General features: G+C 52.5%; 1 protein-coding gene across 1 annotated transcript in view; it reads right to left on the bottom strand.

Annotated features, from left to right (window-relative positions):
* Positions 1-25,389, bottom strand: part of hydin (HYDIN axonemal central pair apparatus protein) — a 1,604,351-nt gene that overhangs the window by 579,618 nt on the left and 999,344 nt on the right. Inside the window, exon 44 of the mRNA XM_072518656.1 lies at positions 9,523-9,706. Coding sequence (XP_072374757.1) covers positions 9,523-9,706 — 184 coding nt within the window. The remainder of the gene's footprint in view (positions 1-9,522; positions 9,707-25,389) is intronic.

The raw sequence follows: 25,389 nt of genomic DNA, 5'->3' as shown, positions 1-25,389 counted from the left end.
CAGCATGATGCCATTCGTGATGGCGTCCCCCGACGTGGACGGTGACGCCGTGACGGCTCAAAAGATGCCCCCCACCCCGGAAGACTCAACAAGATGGCGCCCGCCGCGCAGCCCCGAGGTTCCAGGACCGTGACATTGAGGCGTTCCTGGACGCAGTGGAGGAGAGGAGGGAGTCCCTATACCCCAGGCACGGCCGCAGGGTCGCCCCACGCCTCAGCCGGCATCTGTGGAGGGAGGTGGCAGAGGCTGTCAGCGCTGTGGCTCTGGCACCACGGACAGGCACCCAGTGCCACAAGAAGGTGAACGACCTCGTCAGGGAAGCCAGGGGGAGTCCCCCCCACCCCCCTGCCTGATGTGCGGCACACCCCCAGGTGAAACCAACACTAACCCTAACCTCTGCACTATACGCGCAACCGATGGCATGGATTCATATACCTGTCTAACACTGTTGCCCTTTACCCCTGCCACCCACCCGCCCCCCACAGGAGAAGTGCGCACACAACAATAGGGAGCATGAGAGGACTGGAGGGGGCCCAGCTGATGAGAGGCCACTCACCGTACATGAGGAAAGGGCCCTGGAACTGGCTGGCGGACCTGAGGACCGGGAGTTTGCCGATGCAGAGGTCGGGGGCCCACCAGCAAGTGAGCCACCAACAGCCCGTCCCCATATCCCCCCTCCCCCATATCCCCCCTCCCCCATATCGCCCCTCCCCCATATCGCCCCTCCCCCATATCGCCCCTCCCCCATATCCCCACTCCCCCATATCCCCCATATCACCTGATCACCACCTGCATGTCAAACCATGCATGCTTCATTGTGTATTGCAGGAGCAAACGTCGAGTCATCCATCCCCGCAGATGCCGACCTCCCACAGGATGCCCCAGGACGACCACGGGATACGGAGATACCGGACCCTCTGGCACGCGACGCCTGCAGGATGCCCCAGGGCGACCACGGGATACGGAGAGACCCGGACCCTCTGGCATGTGACACCCGCAGGATGCCCCACGGCGACCACGGGAGACGGAAAGACCTGGAGCAATAGGGAGGCGATGCCCCCATCTTGTGCGGGTGCGGCGATGCAGGCGTGTGCCACCCAGCGACGAGGGGGGTAGCCACAGGCCCCCGTCGCAGCCGAGCCACAAAACCACTACCCAGGACAGCCCTACCCAGGACAGCCCTACCCACGACACCACTACCCAGGACAGCCTACCCAGGACTCCCTTCCCGGGACACCCCTACCTAGGGCACCCCTACCCAGGGCACCCCTACCCAGGACACCCCTACCCAGGGCACCCCTACCCAGGAAACCGAAATACAGGAGAGTGACACAGAGTGGATGGATGGAGACGAACCGCCACCCCAAAGTGCCATAGACTCAGAGTCGGACGATGCGCACGACACAACGCCACTGCTGTCTCCAACACCCTCCACCATCGCAGAGACACTCAACTCGGTTGGGCACTTTAGTGATGAGGCGTCTGGTACACTCACTGCTGCGCACAACACAGCCGTACAGGTATAGCAGGTGGAGGTAGGAGCAGCAGAGGGGCCGGGAGGTCGGAGGGCATCCTGGCGCAAGCGGATATCTGGCGCCCAGATGGATCCCGGGTTCCTGGAGTTACCACACCCACCCATAGCCCCGATGCAACCCCGAACCTGGGACGAGCGAAGAGGGTGACGGCCGGCTTGCAGCGGCTGCAGTCGCATGTGGAGGAGTGCACCCGCGTCCAGGAGCTGGGAGTGGTGCCGGTCATGCGTGCCACCCAGGCCGACACCACACCGCGGTGGAGGCAATGGATGCGACGGTGTCAGACATGGGGAGCAGTATGCGAGGCCTGGGGCTTTCAGTGCAGGCGGCGTCTGTGGCCCAGGACATGGCTGCCCTCTCACAGGAGGCCATGAGCCAGCGCCAGCGGCAGATGGCAGAGGCGCTCAACGCCGTGGCCCTGTCTCAGCAGACAATGGCACAATCCCTGCAGGCAATGGCACAGTCTCAGCAGGCCATCGCTGAGGGCATCGGCACCATTGAACATGTGCTAGCCGGCGTCGCACAGTCACAGACAGGGATGGCCAACTCCCTGAGCTCCATGGCTGCAAACCTGCAGACCCTGTCGATACCAGTATGGGCCTCCAGGATTGGCAGCGCCAGGTGTCAGAGGGGATTCGGATGGCCGGTCCGTTCCCACGGTTGTCATCATCCTCCACGGCCTACACCCACGCACCCCCGACCCATGTAGAGGCCTGGGGGCCATTGGGCACCCCGAGGGAGGAGTTAATGGCGCCCGTCCCTGGTCCCCCTACAGGGGAGGTCCAGGAACACTGCAGCACCTCGGATTCCCCCCCACTTCCGTCCCAGGTGCATCGGGTGGGCAACGGGCAGGACAGGCTGGCAGCTCGCCATCCCAGTCGCCCGGGCTACAGCCTGGCCCATGTAGGCCAGGACGCCCCAGGAAACGGCCGCCAAAAGGATCCTGAATCAGAGGGCAGGAATCGCAGGAGTCCACCTCCAGTTCTGCTGTACCGTCTGGGGAACCACCTAGGCGTAGTCAAAGGGCCCGTAAGGCCAAACAATTAGACACTGAGTAAGTTGGCACGGGTGCAGGGCACAGACGAGTTTTACGGGCTAGGGCACGTGTATGCACTGTTTGCTATTAAAATCACTTTAACACCTACACAAGCTGCCTTTGTGCTCTGTCCGAAGCGTGCAGGGGTGTCATGTACGTTGAGCACCAGTGTGTGTGTGAGGGGTTGTGTTATGTCGGCCTCAGGTGAGTCTGCCCCCTTCCCCCTGGGCCGCCATCACCATCCCCTCGGGCAGAGGACGGGACCGGGTGCTGCAGTGTCACAGCCGCATGCAGGGATGGTCCGGGTGGATGGTGGTACTGTGGCCATGGGTCAGACATCGTCCAATGATGTGGAGCCAGGAGCTCATTGCAGAGCGGGTTGTCATCATCCTCCACGGCCTACAATGGACACACTTCCACCGGCGCCCGTGAGAGCCCGGCCGTCGTGCCGCAGGTGGATCTGCAATGGAGGGGTGGTGTGCATGCGGGTGGGGTGGGTGGGGTTGGGGGGGGGGGTGTGGGTGCTGTGTGGGTGGATGGGTGGGGGGGGTGAGGGTGTTCGGGTGTTGCCATAATGTGCGGTATGTGGCCATACTCGCCGATTCCCACGCCCCATAGTCAGTGAAGCGGGTGGCTATCAGCCTGTCCCATGCCCACTGGCCCAGCCGGTAATGGTGGACAGCCACCTGCCCATGTCTAGCCCGTCTGCCCTGACCATTGCCCCCATCCCCCTCATCTGGGGGGGACTGCGCCTCTTCCTGCTGCTCCTCCACTCCGCCCTCCTCTGCCTGCGGAACATCACCCCTCTGTTGGACTATGTTGTGCAGGACGCAGCACACCACAATGATGCGGCCGACCCTATCTGACAGATACTGGAGGGCGCCCCGAGAGAGGTCCAGGCACCTGAAACGCATTTTGAGCACGCCAAAGCACCTCTCTATCACTCCCCTTGTCGCTACATGGGCATCATTGTACCTGTTCTCCGCGTCATTCTGTGGCCTACGTATAGGCGTCATCAGCCACGACCGCAACGGGTAACCCCCGTCGCCCAGCAACCAGCCCCTCATCCGGGGGTGGCATCCCTCGTACATGCCGGGGATGTAAGACCGCGACAACACGTATGAGTCATGTACACTTCCCGGGTACCGGGCGCAGACGTGCAGGATAATCATGCGGTGATCACAGGCCACCTGGATGTTCATGGAATAGGTCCCCTTCCTACTGGTGAACACGGCCCTGTTATCTGCAGCTGGCCACACGGCGACGTGAATCCCATCGATCGCGCCCTGGACCATGGAAAACCTGGCCACAGCAGAGAAGCCCATGGCCCTGGCATCCTGGCTGGCCCGGTCCACAGGGAGGTGGATGTAGCGGTCCGCAATGGCATATAGGGCGTCTGTCACTGCCCGGATGCACTGGTGCACCGATGTCTGCGAGATGCCGGACAGGTCCCCACCTGGCTTCTGGAATGACCCCATGGCATAAAAGTTCAGGGCCACCTTAACCTTGACGGACACGGGGAGAGGGTGCCCCCCCCCCCCCAGTGCCACGCGGTGCCAGGTGTGCCAGCAGGTGGCAGATGTGTGCCACGGTTTCCCGGCTCATCCGGAGTCTCCTCCTGCATTCCCGGTCCGTGAGGTCCTGGTACGACAACCGGGGCCGGTACACACGGGGCCTCCTCGGGTGCCTCCGTTGCCGTGGCGCCGTGACGTCCTCCACCCCCTCCTCGTGTTCCTCCTTCACTACGTGCTCCCCCTGCTCCTCCTCCTCGTCCTGTCGGGCGGGTGTCCCTCCAGCCTGGGCGGCTGCCGCCTGCCCCTCTGCGGCATGCTCCGCTGCGGCAGCCTGCGCCGCCTCTCTGGCACGCTCCTCCATCTCCTCCTCCAGGGCAACATGGAGAATAGCGGCTGCCGCCATGGCGGCCAACATCGCTGGCTGATCAGAAAACATGACGGCCTGCGGGGGAAGGGGGGGGGGGAACGACGACATGTCATCATTGCCCGTACCCCCCCTCCCCCCAGCCAGGTGGCATGGGCTGTATGGGCGCGATTGTTGGAGGATGGCACCTGGCCAGGCGGACAAACTCCCTTGCCCTCGCACCCCCCTCCCCGGCACTCATCCCCCCGTACCCGGCACTCTTCCCCCCCATCCCTAGCATTCATGCCTCCCGTCCCCCTCACCGGCACTCAACCCCCCCTTCCTTGGCACTCCCCCAAAGCCCACGCCCCCAAAGAACAAAGAACAAAGAAATGTACAGCACAGGAACAGGCCCTTCGGCCCTCCAAGCCCGTGCCGACCATGTTGCCCGACTAAACTACAATCCTCTACACTTCCTGGGTCCGTATCCCTCTATTCCCATCCTATTCATATATTTGTCAAGGTGCCCCTTAAATGTCCCTATCGTCCCTGCTTCCACTACCTCCTCCGGTAGCGAGTTCCAGGCACCCACTACCCTCTGCGTAAAAAACTTGCCTCGTACATCTACTCTAAACCTTGCCCCTCTCACCTTAAACCTATGCCCCCTAGTAATTGACCCCTCTACCCTGGGGAAAAGCCTCTGACTATCCACTCTGTCTATGCCCCTCATAATTTTGTAGACCTCTATCAGGTCTCCCCTCAACCTCCTTCGTTCCAGTGAGAACAAACCGAGTTTATTCAACCGCTCCTCATAGCTAATGCCCTCCATACCAGGCAACATTCTGGTAAATCTCTTCTGCACCCTCTCTAAAGCCTCCACATCCTTCTGGTAGTGTGGCGACCAGAATTGAACACTATACTCCAAGTGTGGCCTAACTAAGGTTCTATACAGCTGCAACATGACTTGCCAATTCTTATACTCAATGCCCCGGCCAATGAAGGCAAGCATGCCGTATGCCTTCTTGACTACCTTCTCCACCTGTGTTGCCCCTTTCAATGACCTGTGGACCTGTACTCCTAGATCTCTTTGACTTTCAATACTCTTGAGGGTTCTACCATTCACTGTATATTCCCTACCTGCATTAGACCTTCCAAAATGCATTACCTCACATTTGTCCGGATTAAACTCCATCTGCCATCTCTCCGCCCAAGTCTCCAGACAAACTAAATCCTGCTGTATCCTCCGACAGTCCTCATCGCTATCCGCAATTCCACCAACCTTTGTGTCGTCTGCAAACTTACGAATCAGACCAGTTACATTTTCCTCCAAATCATTTATATGTACTACAAAGAGCAAAGGTCCCAGCACTGATCCCTGTGGAACACCACTGGTCACAGCCCTCCAATTTGAAAAGCATCCCTCCATTGCTACTCTCTGCCTTCTATGGCCTAGCCAGTTCTGTATCCACCTTGCCAGCTCACCCCTGATCCCGTGTGACTTCACCTTTTGTACTAGTCTACCATGAGGGACCTTGTCAAAGGCCTTACTGAAGTCCATATAGACAACATCCACTGCCCTACCTGCATCAATCATCTTCGTGACCTCCTCGAAAAACTCTATCAAGTTAGTGAGACACGACCTCCCCTTCACAAAACCGTGCTGCCTCTCACTAATACGTCCATTTGCTTCCAAATGGGAGTAGATCCTGTCTACTCTTCTTAAACAGAGGAACAACATTGGCTATTCTCCAGTCCTCCGGGACATCCCCTGAAGACAGCGAGGATCCAAAGATTTCTGTCAAGGCCTCAGCAATTTCCTCTCCAGCCTCCTTCAGTATTCTGGGGTAGATCCCATCAGGCCCTGAGGACTTATCTACCTTCATATTTTTTAAGACACCCAACACCTCGTCTTTTTGGATCACAATGTGACCCAGGCTATCTACACCCCCTTCTCCAGACTCAACATCTACCAATTCCTTCTCTTTGGTGAATACTGATGCAAAGTATTCATTTAGTACCTCGCCCATTTCCTCTGGCTCCACACATAGATTCCCTTGCCTATCCTTCAGTGGGCCAACCCTTTCCCTGGCTACCCTCTTGCTTTTTATGTACGTGTAAAAAGACTTGGGATTTTCCTTAACCCTATTTGCCAATGACTTTTCGTGACCCCCTTCTAGCCCTCCTGACTCCTTGCTTAAGTTCCTTCCTACTTTCCTTATATTCCACGCAGGCTTCGTCTGTTCCCAGCCTTTTCGCCCTGACAAATGCCTCCTTTTTCTTTTTGACAAGGCCTACAATATCACTCGTCATCCACGGTTCCCGAAAATTGCCGTATTTATCTTTCTTCCTCACAGGAACATGCCGGTCCTGTATTCCTTTCAACTGCCACTTGAAAGCCTCCCACATGTCAGATGTTGATTTGCCCTCAAACATCCGCCCCCAATTTATGTTCTTCAGTTCCCGCCTAATATTGTTATAATTAGCCTTCCCCCAATTTAGCACATTCATCCTCGGACCACTCTTATCCTTGTCCACCAGTACTTTAAAACTTACTGAATTGTGGTCACTGTTACCGAAATGCTCCCCTACTGAAACATCTACCACCTGGCCGGGCTCATTCCCCAATACCAGGTCCAGTACCGCCCCTTCCCTATTTGGATTGTCTACATATTGTTTTAAGAAGCCCTCCTGGATGCTCCTTACAAACTCCGCCCCGTCTAAGCCCCTGGCACTAAGTGAGTCCCAGTCAATATTGGGGAAGTTGAAGTCTCCCATCACCACAACCCTGTTGTTTTTACTCTTTTCCAAAATCTGTCTACCTATCTGCTCCTCTATCTCCCACTGGCTGTTGGGAGGCCTGTAGTATACCCCCAACATTGTGACTGCACCCTCCTTATTCCTGATCTCTACCCATATAGCCTCACTGCCCTCTGAGGTGTCCTCTCGCAGTACAGCTGTGATATTCTCCCGAACAAGTAGCGCAACTCCGCCTCCCCTTTTACATCCTCCTCTATCCCGCCTGAAACATCTAAATCCTGGAACGTTTAGCTGCCAATCCTGCCCTTCCCTCAACCAGGTCTCTGTAATGGCAACAACATCATAGTTCCAAGTACTAATCCAAGCTCTAAGTTCATCTGCCTTACCTGTAATGCTCCTTGGATTAAAACATATGCACTTCAGGCCACCAGACCCGCTGTGTTCAGCAACGTCTCCCTGTCTGCTCTGCCTCAGAGCCACACTGTCCCTATTCCCTAGTTCTCCCTCAATGCTCTCACCTTCTGACCTATTGCTCCCGTGCCCACCCCCCTGCCATACTAGTTTAAACCCTCCCGTGTGACACAAGCAAACCTCGCAGCCAGGATATTTATGCCTCTCCGGTTTAGATGCAACCCCCCCCCCCCCTCACGCCGCGCACACACCCACACACACCTCTCCCCCACACACACAGACTGCGGCCACGCCATCACCTCTCCTGCGGCCACCCCCAGGCCATGACCTACCTCCATGCTGGACGGCGTCAACCATCAGCACTGGTTGACGCCGTTAAAAGGGTGTTTTGATTTACGCCGACGTGACTTCGGCCCATCCGGCCGGGAGAATATGGGCAGCCCCGGAGTCCATTGTCTCGTGCCCGTCCCTGCCATTCTCTGAGGCGGGCGGCGTGATTGACGCCCCACCGACTTTTCACCCTTCGGAGAATTCGATGGGCGGCGGGGACAGGATTTACGCCGCCCCCCAGCGATTCTCCGACCCGGCGGTGGGTTGGAGAATCCCGCCCCTGGTGTTGTAAGACTTCTTACTAAGGTCTTGTGTGTAATAGCTTTGTTGTTTGACTTAAGTGTGTGTGTGTGTGTGTGTGTGTGATCGATTAACAGTAACAATCGTGTGATAGTGAATAAATATTGAATCATTGTATGAAACTGAGTCTCGTAATCATTTGTCCACCATATATGGCTTAAGACACACTGTGGTTTAGGCAGGCACAACAAAAGCACCCTATCTGGCTGCGTCACAGGCTGGTATGGCAACTGCTCAGCCCAAGACCACAAGAAGTCGTGTACACCGCCCAGTCCATCACACAAATCCACCTCCCATCCATTGACTCTATCTACTCTTCCTGCTGTCTTGGGAAAGCGGACAGCATAATCAAAGACCCCTGCCACCTGGCTCACTCACTCTTACAACTTCTCCCACCGGGCAGGAGATACAAAAGTCTGAGAACACGCACACAGATTCAAAAACAGCTTCTTCCCCGATGTTACCAGACTCCTAAATGGCCCTCTTATGGGCTGATCCTACACTCCTGTATGCTTCACCTGATGTCTGTGTCTATATGTATTGACATTGTGCACCTTGTGTTGCCCTATAACTTTGTTTTTCTTTCCATATACTAAATGCTCTGATTGAGCTGCACGCAGAAAAAAACTTTCCACTGTACCTCGGTACATGTGACAATACACAAATCCAAAGATCCAAAGGATGGACTTCCTGTTTAAAAGAAACAAACTGGCATTAACATAGCATGAAATGCCAGTCTCAGTCAGTGAGGCCAAAGATGATTAGTATGTGCTATAACCCGCATGGGTGGGAATGATTAACCACCCCATGGACCTTGCAGAATACAAGCTCCCCCGATAAGGGGGTGGGGAACCGCTAACAATGTCTAACTATGTTTAAATAGAGTCGGTCAGTATGGCACCTACAAGTGAAGACACAGTAGGGAACTACTACTGCTGTATATAATAGCTGTTGCAAAATTAAGTAAGTTTTTGTTTCTACAAACCCGGTGTGGACTCTTCATGGGCTTATAAAAGTATGGAAACTGTAACAATTGCCTCATTAATGCAGTGGGGAACACTCCTCCTAAAGTTAGGATTAAAGTACCTTTGGAGACAGTGCAGGAGGCTCTTTGTGATTCTGCATTATTGTCATGATACTGCTGACATGGCAATGCAGCATGCTCAAAATAGCAAGTGCCCCTTTTCCAGGACTCTGATATGTATAAAACCTCACAGAAAAAAACCTGACTGTGAATGTTTATATTCAATAAGTCAGCATGCGTTTCATGCAGAGCTGTTTAGTACAGCAGTCACATACCCTCCTCGTCTTGCTTGGCCTTTTCCTTGGCCTTCAGTGCTGTATATTCCTGGGCAAGATTGATGAAATAGATATGACGTCTGTTGTTAATTGCTTTAAGTATAGCTGTGAGGGTAAAGGCTTCATTCGGACTGTAAGCACTTTCCAACCCATCAAACACAATCCCTCTGCAACAGTCATTCAGCTACAACAGAAAATGGTGAAAAAGAACTGGTTAAACAATGAGTTGAACAATGTGAAAATTAGACTTCAGTGTTGATTCTAACCTTCTTAGGGATTAAATCCCAATTCGTGATAACATTGATTCTGAGTTGCTTATCCATTCATAAGCACAGATGTAAGTTTGATAAAGTTTTTTTGTCACCAGATTTGACTGAACCATTTGCTCAGCAAAGGGGAATTCAAATAAGTTATATTATGCTGCATATTCTAAACAGAAACTTGAGAAACTATACAATAAATAGACATGGGGCGGGATTCTCCCAGCCCTGGGCCGGGCCGGAGAATCCCCGCAAACGGGCCACGCTGCCCCGATGCCAGCACGCGATTATCCGCAGAGGGAGAATCGGCGCCATTGGCCCCGGTGTGGTTGGCGTGGCGCCGCGGCCCGCGACCGGGGATTCTCCAGCCCGGATGGGCCGAACAGCTGTAAGAAAAGAGCCGAGTCCCACTGGCACCATTCTAGCCTGCTCTGGGCCGGCGGGACCTCGGCGTGTAAGGGTCGGGTGGCGGCCTGTGGGGGGTTAGGGAGGGTCCGACCCCGGGGGATGGGGGGGCCTCCGATATGGCCCGGCCCGCGATCGGGGCCCACTGATCGGCGGGCCGGCCTCTGGTGGCCTCCTTTCCTACGCGCCGGCCCCTGTAGCCCTGTGCCATGTTGCGTCGGGGCCGGTGCGTTGAAGGAGGCCACTGCGTATGTGCGTGTTGGCGCCGGCGCCACTGCGCATGTCCTCATTGGCGCTGGCGGAACTGCGCATGCGTGGATCCCGCGGTGCACAGTTCGCGCCGGGATCTGCAGCTGGAGCGGCGCGAACCGCTTCAGCACCATGTTGGCCCCCTGTAGGGGCCAGAATTAGGAGCGGGAGTAGCCCGTTCACAATGTCGTAAAACGCGACGGCGTTTACGACGGCGTAGACACTATGCCGTGGGATTGGAGAATCCCGCCCACAACATTTGGACTGGGCAATACAAGGTTCACAGTCAAAAATCAATATAAATAAAGTTGTTTGGCAAATGTTTGATTTAAATCGAATAAATGCATAAATAGTGTTGTGATTCGGATTTTAGATTAGTAAGGGGAGTAATCTGGAATAAAACAGAACACGTGTGAAGATAAAAGAAATAGGAGGTGAGAATAAAGGTCAGGCAAAGGTAAGGAGTAAGTCTGATATAAACAGTCAGTAAACATCGAGGAGGAGAAAATCATCAATGTGGTGGCGCACTGCAGACTAAAGTCAATTGCTCAGCGGAAGATTATTTACCTCTTTTTGATATAATTGAAGAATGCCACACAAGCAGAGAGGAACACCTCGGCCATAGTGACCACAGCATAATGAGGTTTAAAATAAGGATTGAGAAAGACATCAGTAAAATAAGTACTGAGGTAGGATTTTCTGGCCCTTCCCTTCATTGGGATCGTCACATCTCGCCGAAGTCGACCCCTGCCGTAAGTTCCAGGGTGGCGGGGTGGTTGAGCCCATGCAAATTGTCATGGGTACATAGGCATCGATGGGACCAAAAGACCCCACTGGCAAGCCACCTCTGCCATGGGGTGGGGGAGGGGGGCTGGAAAATTATGGCTGAGAGTGATAGATTTGAAAAAGGTTAATTTTGAAGAAATGAAAATGGAACTAGAAGTAATGAATTGGGAAAAGATATCGACAAAGGCATAGGCTGGAACTTTTCCACTCCCAGTCGCAGCAGGCATCATGGTGGACATGAGAGCTAAATCTCATGAAAAGACCCAGAACACATTTTACAGTGACGTAAAGAGAGGATGTGATCGTGTGTTTCAGCCGTCAATGGTGGGCCACATTTCCCACTGCCTTATGCTACGAACATTATTGGCGAAAATCAGCATTTCATTATGATGCCTGCTCACTGGTATCATCCCTCAGTGCTGGATTAAGAACAATGGGCGGAATTCTCTCATTTTTTGGCTCAGTATTGTTTGGGGCGACAAAAGCAGAGAGTAGTCCGCGAGCATCATTGGTGAGTTTTTAGGCACTTTGATTTTTTCCATAAGTTTCATGCCATGCCCATGGCAGGCTGACTCTGATTCACCCACCCAGCCATCAGCTTGTTATTTAATTGGGGACATGGAGACTCTATTTAAATGCCTCTCCAGCACTTTCCCCAAGTATGGAGAGTCGGTGGTGTAGTGGTATTGTCCCTGGACTAGTATTCCAGAGAGCCACATTAATACTCTGGGGACCTAGGTACGAATCGCACTATTACAGTTGATAAAAATTGAATTCAATAAAAATCTGCAATAAAAAGTCAAATGATGACCATTGTCAATTGCCATAAACACCCGTCTGGTTTACTAATGTCCTTTAGGGAAGTAAATCTGTTGTCCTTATCTGGTCTGGCCTTCATTTGACTCCAGATCCATAGCAATGCAATTGACTTTTCACAGCCCCTTCACGAGCAATAAGTGGGCCCAGCCAGCAGACCCACCCACGTCGCCTGAATAAATTGTTTTAAAAATCCAGTCAAACAGATGGCTACTAGGGAGTTTGCACAAAGGTTTTCTTTTAAAAAATAAATTTAGAGTACCCAATTAATTTTTTCCAATTAATGGGCAATTTAGCATGGCCAATCCACCTACCCTGCACATCTTTGGGTTGTGGGGGCAAAACCCACGCAAACACGGGGAGAATGTGCAAACTCCACACGGACAGTGACCCAGAGCCGGGATCGAACCTGGGACCTCGGCGCCGTGAGACAGCCGGGCTAACCCACTGTGCCACTGTGCTGCCCTGCCCAAAGGTTTTCTGAGGGGGCACTGAACAGAAAGCCTTCAGGTGGAGTGATGACCCTCCAGCAAGGGGACCAACTCCTCAGGGGAGACAGTGGCAGTGCTTGTAAATGTCAGCTCCCTGTGAAAGAGGAGAGGTATCCAATGCAGGGAAGATGAATGACTTGCTCTGCGCAGCCAGGTTCACTATTTAAAAACCTGTTTTAAACATCGCCGGAAGTTACAATGGGAGGGGAGGGTAGAGCGGGACTGTCCACTAATGATATAAGGTTCTCAACTTTCCTGGGCGTGAACTGCTTTACGGCGTGCAGGGACGAGAACATCATCATGAATTCTCATGAGATTTTGCGCCCATGTCACGATTTGCAGCTCCGGTGAACGCAGGCACAAAATCCCAGCCAATGAGTGGAACTTTATGGTTTTTTTTCTTAATGTTGGACCAGACAGGAAAAGCGATGCGCAGGCGTGTCGCACACTGCCACGCTGGTGGGGCGGGCTCAAAAAGAGCCGGCAATGTCAGCTTTCCAGACGACAAGGCGCTTTTAAACATCTCTAGTGAAAAAATTAAGAACCCCAGCACATGCACATGGGGAACCCCCCCCCGCCCACCCCCCCCACCCCCCCAACCCCCCCCCCCCCCACCCCCACCCCCACCCCCCAAGTACACGGTACACGTTCCCCTACCATGTACACCAGGACCGCTCCCCCCAATTGGAGCTCCCCAGAGGAAGTACTTCTCAGGAACTGACTGCCCTGTGCCCCCTGGCACTGCCCTGCAAGGGGAAATGCCAGAGTACTGCACAGACATGTTCCTCTCCCTCTGGGGGCTGTACTCACCTGTGTGCACCAGAGAGCTCCCTTCACCTGCTTCCCGTTTTTAAAGACCTGGGGCGGGATTTAGCGACCACCCGCGCCTGTTTTTCGGTGGCGGAGGCAGCCCACCAGCTGGATCAACCGACCCTGCTGTTGTCAACTAGATTTCCTGGTGACAGCACCCCTCGTTACTGAGAAACCCGTGCGCCAGCGAGGGACCAGAATTTTCTGCCAGGGGGAACAGCTGGTAAATCCCAACCCCCTTGTAAACCTCAACGATAGGAGAACATGATGGTTGATGTGTTGGGTGTTCTGGATCACAAGCAGGTCACCAACACTGGAAGTGGTGCAACTCTATTTTATTATAAGGTTAACTATATTAACATACTTGAACTGTGGGTAAATGCAATACCAGCTTTAACTGATGACTTTGCCTAGTCCTAACCAGGTGATGCACTCAGCACATGGTGAATGTCTGTGTTGCAGGCTGTGAGCTCTGTGCTCCTGTCTTTATAGTGCATGTGCTCTCACTGGTGATTGGCTGCGGTGTTGTGTGTGCTGATTGGTCCCACTGCATGTCCACCAGTGTGTGTGTGTGTGTCTGCACCATGATATACTGGTGTATATTATGACACCCCCCCTTTTATATAAAGAATATGTGCCTGCGTGACAATAAATATTGTGTAGTGAATGTACCTGACTATGTGTGTGCGTGTTATTTCCATGACTATGTACATGAGGTTAATCTATTTACACGGGAAGGTGCCTGGTGCCGAGAAATAGGGTGTCACACCAACAACGAAATGAACTTTATATACAAACTACTGGAACGATGAAACAGGATAACAGAACAGATCAAAGAGTCCAACATCGTAAAACTCATAAGTCAAGTCCCTGAGGTGGGCGACGAATTCTGGTTGACCGCCTCAAGGGTGGGTCAGGAGCCACCGGCTGAGGAACCGGCTGGGCCACGGCAGAGTGAGGAGGATGCAGTGTATTCGGAATCTCCACATAGTCCAGGTTGGGGACAACAGGAGGGTGTGGCACCGGTGGTGGATCACGTAGTGAGCATGGAACGAGACAAAGGGCACGCCGATTGCGGCAGCGAATGGAACCATCCGGCAGATGAACCAGGAACAAGCGGGGAGACACCTGCCGAAGAACCACAGCAGTTGCAGACCAGCCACCCTCCGGAAGATGGATGCAGACGTTGTCATCCGGCGCCAGAGCAGGGAGATAAGTCGCCCGAGTGTCATGCGCCGCCTTGTGTTGTGCACGAGAATGTTGCATCCGCTGAAGGACCGGTACGTTGTCGAGGTCTGGGACGTGAATGGACGGCACCGTGGTGCTGAGGTAGCGACCCATGAGAAGCGGGGCTGGCGACAGGCTCGTGGAGAGTGGGGCCGAACGATAGGCCAGCAAGGCGAGATAGAAGTCGGATCCTGCATCGACAGCCTTGCAGAGGAGCCGTTTGACAATGTGGACGCCCTTTTCCGCTTTGCCATTGGATTGGGGGTGCAGGGGACTGGATGTCACATGCACAAAGTTGTACCTGCTGGCAAAGTTGGACCATTCCTGGCTCGCGAAGCAGGGGCCATTGTCCGACATCACTGTGAGTGGGATGCCGTGACGAGCAAAGGTCGCCTTGCAGTCACGGATGACCGCCGATGATGTGATGTCGTGCGACCTCCGGGTAGTTCGAAAAATAGTCTACAATCAGAACATAGTTCCTGCCGATCACATGGAACAGGTCAACGCCTACCTTAGACCAAGGGGACGTGACCAACTCATGGGGCTGTAGGGTCTGACATGGTTGGGCCGGCTGGAACCGCTGACAGGTGGGGCAGTTGAGCACTGTGTTGGCGATGTCCTCATTGATGCCGGGCCAGTACACAGACTCTCGGGCCCTTCGTCAGCACTTCTCCACGCCAAGATGGCCCTCGTGTAGCTGTTCCAAAATGAGCTGCTGCATGCTGTGCGGGATCATGATGCGGTCCAGCTTCAGGAGGACACCATCGACTACTGCCAGATCGTCTCTGATATTGTACAACTGCGGGCATTGGCCCTTGAGCAATCCGTCCATCATGTGGCGCATGACACGCTGTAGTAGGGGGTCAGCCACAGCCTCGCGGCGAATGTGGATAAGGCGTTCATCCGTGGCCGGCAGATTGGAGGCTGTGAAGGACACATGGGCGTCAACCTGGCAGACGAACCTCTCTGGGTCACACGGGGTGTTGACTGCCCTGGACAGAGCGTCGGCTATGATCAGGTCCTTGCTCGTGGTGTCTCGGTGCTGGAAATCGTACCGCCGGAGTTTAAGCAGAATGCGCAGGAGGAGAGGGGTCATATCATTCAGGTCTTTTTGTATAATGTTGACCAGCGGGCGATGGTCGGTCTCGACAGTGAATTGGGGGAGGCCGTACACGTAATCATGAAATTTGTGACCCCATTCAACAGGCCCAGGCACTTCTTTTCGATCTGCGCATAGCGCTGTTCCGTGGGGGTCATGGCACGTGATGCATATGCAACGGGGGCCCATGATGAGGCCTCATCGCGTTGCAGGAGCACTGCCCCAATGCCGGATTGGCTGGCATCCGTTGAAATTTTTGTTTCCTTCGTGGGATCAAAAAATGCCAATACCGAGGCCATGGTAAGCTTGGTCTTAAGCTCCTCCCATTCGCGCTCGTGGGCGGGAAGCCATTGGAAGTCTGTCGTCTTCATGACCAGGTTCCGGAGAGCTGTGGTATGGGAGGCAAGGTTGGGGATGAACTTCCCCAGGAAGTTGACCATGCCCAAAAATCGGAGGACCACATTCTTATCCGCTGGCTTCTGCATGGCCATGATGGCTGCCACCTTGTCCGCATCCGGCCGCACATCCAGCCGGGAGATGTGGTCCCCTTGGAACTTGAGTTCCGTCTGGCTGAAGGAACATTTGGCTCTGTTGAGGCCAAGGCCTTCGCCCCGTATTCGTTTGAAAACGCGCTGGATGCGACTGATATGCTCCTGATATGCTCCTGCGGGGTGGTGGACCAAATGATGATGTCGTCAGCATTGACGCGCACACCCTCAATGCCCTCCATCATTTGCTCCATGATCCGGTGGAATACTTCTGATGCCGATATAATCCCAAACAGCATCCTGTTGTAGCAGTATCTGCCAAATGGGGTATTAAAGGTACACAGCTTTCTCCTGGACCTGTCTAGTTGAATTTGCCAGAATCCTTCTGAGGCGTCAAGTTTGGTGACGATGTTGGCCCGAGCCATCTCGCACGTGATCTCCTCGTGCTTGGGGATAGGGTAATGCTCCCTCATTATGTTGCGATTCAGATTCTTTGGGTCAATGCAGATCCGGAGCTCGCCGGAAGGCTTCTTTACGCACACCATGGAACTGACCCAGTCGGTTGGTTCCGTCACTCTGGAGAGCACTCCTTAGCCCTGGAGGGCCTGCAGCTGCTGCTTGAGGCGGTCCTTGAGGGATGCTGGGACTCTGCAAGGTGCATGAACCACAGGATTATTTGAGCAGGATTTTGTAAGTGTATGGAAGCGTGCCCATGCCTTCGAAAACGTCACGGTGCTGGTCGATGATGTCATTGAGTTGCGCCCTGAAGTCCGCATCCTGGAAGGCAGACGTGTCCTCTGGCGAGAGTGTACTCGTTGAACGAGGTTTAGGAGTTTTGCACGCCTGTGCGCCTAGCAGAGAGTCCTTCGAGGAGCCCACGATCTCAAAGGGAAGGATGGCTTTTGCAAGTTGTGCGTCACTTCGAGTTGGCATGAACGGGTAGCAGGAATGACGTTGCCATTGTAGTCCACTAGTTGGCAGGTTGATGGAAGAATGGTTGGTTTAACCCCAAGGGTCTGAAAGGCTGACCACGCGAGATTAGCGGAAGCACCAGTGTCCAGGCGGAATCGTATCTGGGATCGGTTGACCGTCAGGGTGGCACATTACTCGTCGTCTGGATCAATGCTGTGCACCGACAGTGGCTGGTGGTTTTGATTTGGGGACACCCTGTTCTTTGTTATAACAGCGACTCGAAAAGGCTCCCTCGGGTCCTCGGTGTCACTGGTCTGCGGGAAGTCGGAATCGGACTCGGTTGGGGCGTAGGTAACTGCTTGTTGCAGGGTTCTTCGGAGGTTTATTTCATTTCCTGGTTCAATTTGAGGCATTGTGCTGTCATTCCAGGTGAAGGAAGGTTGCTTTACAGCTTTAAAATAATTTTTCTTTGATTTGGGACGTTTCCCCTTTAAATGGGCGTGGTCCAGGGCCTCTGACGTCATGACGTGCTTAGGAGGCGTTTGCGCATGTGCAGATCGCGGTTCCTTTACTGATGGCCGTTTTCGTGACTGCGCATGCGCGGCATCGCACAACTGCGCAAGTGCAGTCCCTTTAGAAAGATGGCCGCTGACCAAAATCGTTCTCTGCTCCGGGATTTCAGCCTCGAGGTGAGTACTGGCACTTCTCTTACCTTTCCTTGCTGGTTGGAATGTGTTTTCCTCACAGTATTTGCCAAATTTGTCCAGGACTGCCTGGAAGTCGCTCCTGTTTTGCCCCTTGGAGAACTTGAATTTTTTAAAGATGTCTTCTGCTCTGGCACCGGCGATGGTGAGGAGAAGCTCTGTTTTTTCAGGATTGGCCAGGTCTTCTAGTTCGGCTGCCAGCATGAAGATTTCAAACTTTTGCCGGAATGCCCGCCAGTTTTTGCGAAGATCGTCTTGGCACTAGAGCTGCTGCGGAACCCGGATCTTGAACATCTTGGCTGGGTATCGTTGCTGGTTGTCACTGTACACTGAGGTGCTGGTGATGTGGAGCGGCGGCGGCGGGTTGATGTTCTCCATACTTCAGGATGCCGGAATGCTGATTAGTTGCAGATGGGTCTCAGAAGTGCTAGTATGCAACCACTCCTTCTACCATGATGTGTTGGGTGTTCTGGATCACAAACAGGTCACCAACACTGGAAGTGGTGCAACTCTATTTTATTATAAGGTGTGTGTGTGTGCACCATGATATACTGGTGTACATTATGACAATGGTAAGGTGGAAGATCACAATGTGGGGGCACTATAAGGGCTTCTGAGATGGAAATTATTTAAATGAGGCTCCTGGCTTTTCTGGATGGGACCTCATTACTTCAATGGCGGGGTGGGGGTGTTGGGGGCCCGGGGGGGGGGGGGGGGGGGCAATCAAGTCCCACGATTTTTGGCTTTGGCCGATCACAGGATTTTGCACTCGCTCCGCCATTTGCGCCTGCAGAGAATGAGGGTGCAAAATCCCGGCCAACGTGCCTCACAGCAGTATTTAAACGATGTGCAGCTGGCGACCTGCTCTTCGCTCATGTTCTGAGATTGTTCAGGCACTTTGCATTATACAGCACTCAGGGGACCAGCGCCACGCTTCCCACATCACTTTCATGGGATGGCACAGGCAAGTCTCCACAGTTAACATACCAAGGTTAAGGCAGGGATTGCTTTTACTATGCTACATGACAAGGGCTCCACTGGAGAGGTTGCACTGAAACACAGGGCTGGGACTGGGTGGATGAGGGGAGGGCTGATGGGAGGGAGGAGCACGAATAGGCCAACCAACTGAAATGAAATAATTCTCAAATGAGGCATCACTGAGACAGGTTAGCATATCTTCAAATAACACATAAGGAGTCAGGAAAGCGAAGCAATAATACCTCTTCCTGCATCACTGATCCCTCAAAGTGGCAGTGATTGTTCCCCTACTTTTAACCCCTCATTTGCAGTCTTCAAATTCATCAGAACTACTGTATGACTGGTCAAGCTTCAGCAGCCCCTTGGAAATGTAGACATACATCATTCACAACAGAGAAGCCTCTGGACCCCCTAAATTAAGTCTCATGTAGTCACTGAACATTCAAAGAATAAAGAAAAATACAGCACAGGAATAGGTCCTTCGGCCCTCCAAGCCTGGGCCGATCAAGATGCCCGAACTAAAAAAAAACTTCTGCCCTTACTCGGTCCGTATCATTCTATTTCCTCCCTATTCATGTACCCATCCAGATGCCTCTTAAATGTTGCTAATGTGCCTGCTTCCATACATCCTCTGGCAGCACATTCCAGGCACCCACCACTCTGCATGAAAAACTTACCCCGCACATCTCCCTTAAACTTTTCCCCTCTCATCTTGAACCTGTGCTCCCTTGTAATTGATACTTCCAGCCTTGGCAAAAGCCTCTGACTATCCACCTGCAAAGACTCACATTCAAAGTATCGTATTGCATCTTTGACTTTGTCTATATATATGTTTCTGGAACCCACCTCTTTGTTCACCTGAGGAAGGAGCAGTGCTCCGAAAGCTAGTGATTCGAAACAAACCTGTTGGACTTTAACCTGGTGTTGTCAGACTTCTTACTGTGCTCACCCCAGTCCAACGCCGGCATCACCACAACATATCCACCCTGTCTATGCCTCTCATAATTTTGTAGACCTCGATCAGGTCTCTCCTCAGTCTCCGTCTTTCCAGTCAAAACAATCCTAGTTTATTGAAACTCTCCTCAGAGCCAACACCCTCGCGACCAGGCAACATCCTGATGAACCTTCCTTGCCCTATCTCCAAAGCTTCCATGTTCTCCTGATAATGTGTTGACCAGAACTGCACGCAATACTCCAAATGCGGCCTAACCAAGGTTTTATACAGCTGCAACATGATTTCCCAACTCCTGTACTCAATTCCCCGGCTGATGAAGGCAAGCATGCCGTATGACTTCTTAATAACCATGGCTGTCATGATATTCAAACATACACATCATGATAGACACACCAACAGACAAATCAGAACACACAACACCACAACCAATGACAGAAAGATATAAAAGCACAGACATGACCCCCGGTGGTCAGTATTAGCTGCAGAGGAGAACCAGGACACATCTATTGCCAAACACACTCAGGGAGACAGCACGTGCAGAGTATCCAGAACGAACTGTATTATAAGAGTTATAATAAAATAGAGTTGTACCACATACAACTGTGTTGGCTCATCTGTGCACCAGAGCACCCAACACCACATGGTACAGGAGTGGATCGATACCTGCCGGCATACCTCAGTGTACACAGACAACCAGCAGTGCCCAGGCATGATGTACGAGCTCCCGGTTCCGCAGGCGCTCCAGTGCCACGGCGACCTCCGCGAAAACTGGCGGAGATTCCGGCAAATGTTCGAATTGTTCCTGGTGGCAGCTGAACTCAAAGACCTGGATGATAAGGAAAAAATTGAATTTCTCCTCACCATCGCCGGTGCAAGGGCAAGAGAAATATTCAGAAGGTTCAGGTTCTTCAGGAGGCAGCAAAGGTACGATTACCAGGCAGTCCTGGGCAAATTCTCTAAGTACTGTGAAGAAAACGCAATCCAATCGGCACATAAAGGTAAGAAAAGCTGCAGTACTCACCTCGTGGCTGGGATCCCGGAGCCCGAATTCCCAGAGGCCGAAATCCCGGGCCTGAGAGAAGGCTGGGTCGAGGTCGGCGGCCATCTTGCTAAAGGTATAACGCTAGCACAGTTGCGCGAGAAGTGCGCAGAACCGGAAGTTTCGTTTGCGCATGCGCGAGATGCTGCGCATGCGCAGTCAAGAAAACGGCTATCGGTAAAGGAACAGCGATCTGAGCATGCGCAGTCGCTTCCTACGTGCTACATACCGAGCGTCAGGATGTCAGAGGCCCCAGACTGCACCAATTTAAAAGGGAAATGTCCCAAATCCAATTTAAAAGGGAAACGTCCCAAATCAAAAAAACAAAAATCTGTTAAAGCTGTAAAACAACCTTCCCTCACCTGGAATGACAGCACAGTGCCGCAAATTGACCCAGGAGATGAATTTGACCTCCGAAGAACCCTCCGACAAGCAGTTACCTACGCACAAGCCGATGATTCCGACCTTGAATACTTCGATGACGATCTTTACAGTGTTTACGGACCTCGCGAGCCCAATGATAGCTCCGTGGTCCTATATGACTATGACTCGGACGAACCTTTCGTGTTGCACATTGGCGGCCCCCACATTGAATCCGACGCAGATGCGGATTCATTTTTCGGATTTGAGGATCTTCAATCCAGCAGATATGACGTTCCAACTTATCAGTACCGGATGATGCTGCAGCCTGACATTAACAGACAGGGAGCGGTGCAAGCACACGGAGAGTGCCCTGCTGCCACACAGAGCGTGGTCCACGTCCCGCTCAACGTTCCCGACTCTATGAAAGAAGACATGCAAGACCCCAGAGTGCAGTCCTCGCATGAACCAGAAGTGACTCCAGTGTCACAAGCTTCCACAGCAAGCTCGTGGACAGACTCCACAATTGCAGAAATGCCAGACTCCAGAGCGCAGTCCTTGCACGGACAAGAAGTGACTCCAGTGTCACAAGCCTCCACAGAGAGCTCGTGGACAGCCTCCACGATAGAAGCAACGCAAGACTCCAGAGCGCAGTCCTTGCACGAACAAGAAGTGACTCCAGTGTCACAAGCCTCCACAGAGAGCTCGTGGACAGCCTCCACGATAGAAGCAACGCAAGACTCCACAGCGCAGTCCTTGCACGAACAAGAAGTGACTCCAGTGTCACAAGCCTCCACAGAGAGCTTGTGGACGGACTCCACGATGGAAGGAACGCAAGACTCCAGAGCGCAGTCCTTGCAGGAACAAGACCATGAGGGTCTAGCAACCTCTCCTGACCAACCAGCGGCAGACGATGCAAGTCTGCCATGCTCACGTGAACAGCAAGAAGGCTATAACAGCCTACCATGCTCCACTACACAGCAGCATGAACATGACGGTCTCTCATGCTACAATGAAGGGCACAGCGCTGAAGACTGTTCAAGCCCAACTGAAGACAAGCCAAAGGAATCGCCTCGTCCAAGCCCGAAGAAAAAAGGTTTATGCGCTGACCTTCAGGATCATTATAGCCGAACAGAGATTAATAATGCTGCACGGCCACAGAAGGATGTTGAGGATTTGCTAACGAAATTAATTGAATGTTTAACTTGCAAGGAGCAGACTGAGAATTGCCAGTGTTTTAGTACGGATCAAAAAAATGGACAAGACATTGATCCTCAGGTAATGGAAATAACACAACCTGAATCATATCTACAGCAGGGACAAATGTCTCCCTTCAACACAACACCGCAAAATCCCAACTTCGGAGACCAGCAGTTAGTCAGTAATGACTCTTCAAACCTTGAGGGGAACATTAATTGCATTGAACCTATACACGCTCCACTGATTATTGAGCAGAACATTAGAGCAAGAATCCTGAGGACACCGACATCGAGTAGCCAGATAACGAATTTAAAACCCACAGCAGTTTCAAGTGAACCAAGTGTGCTTTCCACTAATGGTGAAGATGCAGGTAAGGTCGACCCGATTATCCATTGTACCACACTAACCCCAGTGATTAAGCAGTTATGTATGGGGAGTATAATGTGGGCAATTGAGAACAGTAAAAGAGAGACTGTGACCATGCCAGTCCCAGCAAAATCAGACCCAGAGACCATGAAGGCATGTACATTAGACAAAGATACATATGAGGCACCTGAGAAGAAAAGTGAAACGGAATGTTCTTTGGAAAATAGTACAATGTCGATAGAAACATTGGATCCTATATTCGAGACCATACCTATGGGAGAATTTGGGGGTAATAAACAAGGTTCTGCAATGTCTGGGGGAAGATTTAAAATTCCAAAGAAGAAAAGCCCAAATGAAGGACAACGGCAAGACAATGACAGTCCACCGACATGGTGTGCACCACCAGATGAAAACTCTGACAATTTACCCAACCCTAGTGAACAGCAAGCTGCTAATGAGGATCTATCCACGGGATGTGAGACGAGTGACGACAGCATCCCACTTCCCATGCAAAAGGTGCAAGGTGACAGACCTCGCCTAGTACGTACCGAGGCACTCGACGATCACGGTGGGACCACTGACGACTGCGGTGGCAGCGCACCGCTTCCACCCTCGATGGCTCGACCCTCTCCACTGGTTGGTGCATTCCTGCATGTTCCGACTCCAGAAGTGCAGCTTCAGGGAATCTCGGCTGCCTCCAGTGAACCTGTTGGGACTCCGGACGGGGGGCATCGACGGAAGGCAGACCGGACTCCAGATGGGGAGCAGCCAAGCGCCGACTCTGATTTGCGCACGCCAGACCTTGCTCCGGACGGGCGGTGTCGCGGCCTCGGTGATGGCACGCTCAGGGTGACGGCGGATGCCACGGCGACAGGGAATGGATCGCGTGGCAGTCCCACTGGGTCGGCAGTGGCAACCAGCACCGGCGGTCCAAGATGGACACACCAATTCGCGCCATCGCCAGACGTTGATGCGAGCAACAATTCTCTCTCCAAGGCGACATGCTTCGATGTTTCTCTGCGGAGTCGCCCTTCCGGCACAGCAGGTGGCCGGAACCAGCGTACACGGTCTCGGCCAACTTCCACATCTGGCACAGTCATCGCCTTGCATGATATTAGTGATGGTGCTACTTCGATGGCAACGACCCATCGGCTACAAGATGCCGTCCACCACAAACATAAAAAGAAAACAGACTCCACCTTGTTCCTGGCATGCAGGGCGGATGGATTGGTGCGTAGGCGCAATCAGCGGGCTTTGTGCCGCCTTCCACGCTCGCAACTGAACCGTACGCACACGCCGGATCCTCCACTGGTTCCCAAGGATGACTTCGTGGAGATGCCACGGATCATGCCCCTTCCATCGCCACCAGAACCAAACCACAGCCAAGGCACCACTAACAAAGATGTTGAATGTTATATTTGCACGAATGAAAAAACCAAGCACTGCACGAAGTACAACAAATGGTAAAGTAGAGACTTCGGCAACAGCAGCACCTCCAACAGTCCAAGGTGAACCAGTGTGACCCCAAATCTCCACAGCTGAACCGGTTTGAGGACCAGCCCATTCTTGAGGCGGTCACCCATTAGACTGGACTTATAACGCTGTTCATACGTTCAAAAAGTCAAACACTTCTGTATTATAACCTGTTGTTGTTTATTGTTCCAGATATCGTCTGACCGGACCAATGTTCAAGTTTTTTTTTTCTCTCGCATCCAAGTTTTGTTATGGTACAACCTTGTTAGTGTGACGCACCCGACATCGCCCCATGTAAATAGTTACGTCATAAACACACGCTGTACACAACACACACACACACTCTTAGATGCACTCACGACACAATTGTATTTATAACCACGTAGGCACTTATCTTTGTAAAAAGGGGGGATGTCATGATATTCAAACACACACATCATGATAGACACACCAACAGACAAATCAGAACACACAACACCACAACCAATGACAGAAAGATATAAAAGCACAGACACGACCCCCGGTGGTCAGTATTAGCTGCAGAGGAGAACCAGGACACATCTATTGCCAAACACACTCAGGGAGACAGCACGTGCAGAGTATCCAGAACAAACTGTATTATAAGAGTTATAATAAAATAGAGTTGTACCACATACAACTGTGTTGGCTCATCTGTGCACCAGAGCACCCAACACCACAATGGCCACTTGTGTTGCCACATTTAGTAACTGCGGACCTGCAGGCCCAGATCCCTCTGTATGTTAATATTCCTATGGGTTCTGCCATTTTCAGGATAATTCATACCTAGATTTGATTCTCCAAAATGCATCACCTCACATTTGTCCGGATTAAACTCCACCTGCCATTTCTGTGCCCAAGTCTCCAATCTATCCATATCCTGTTAAATCTTCTGACAATGCTTGGCACTATCAGTAACTCTGCCAATCTTCATGCCGTCCGCAAACTTACTAATCGGACCACCCACATTTTCCTCCAGTTCATTTATATACACTACAAACAACAGAGATCCCATATTGATCCCTGCAAAACACCACTAGCTATAGAACGAAATTCTGAAAAACACCACTCTGCTGCTACTCTCTGATTTCTGTAACCTACCTCTTCATTCACCTGAGGAAGGAGTTCCCCGAAAGCTAGTGATTTGAAACAAACCTGTTGGACTTTAACCTGGTGTTGTCAGACTTCTTGCTGTTCTATAAGCAAGTCAGTTCTGTACCCATCTAGCCAG

The sequence above is a fragment of the Scyliorhinus torazame genome, chromosome 10 (assembly GCF_047496885.1).
Source record: "Scyliorhinus torazame isolate Kashiwa2021f chromosome 10, sScyTor2.1, whole genome shotgun sequence".
NCBI lineage: Eukaryota > Metazoa > Chordata > Chondrichthyes > Carcharhiniformes > Scyliorhinidae > Scyliorhinus > Scyliorhinus torazame.
This window is presented reverse-complemented; position numbering and strand designations above follow the sequence as displayed.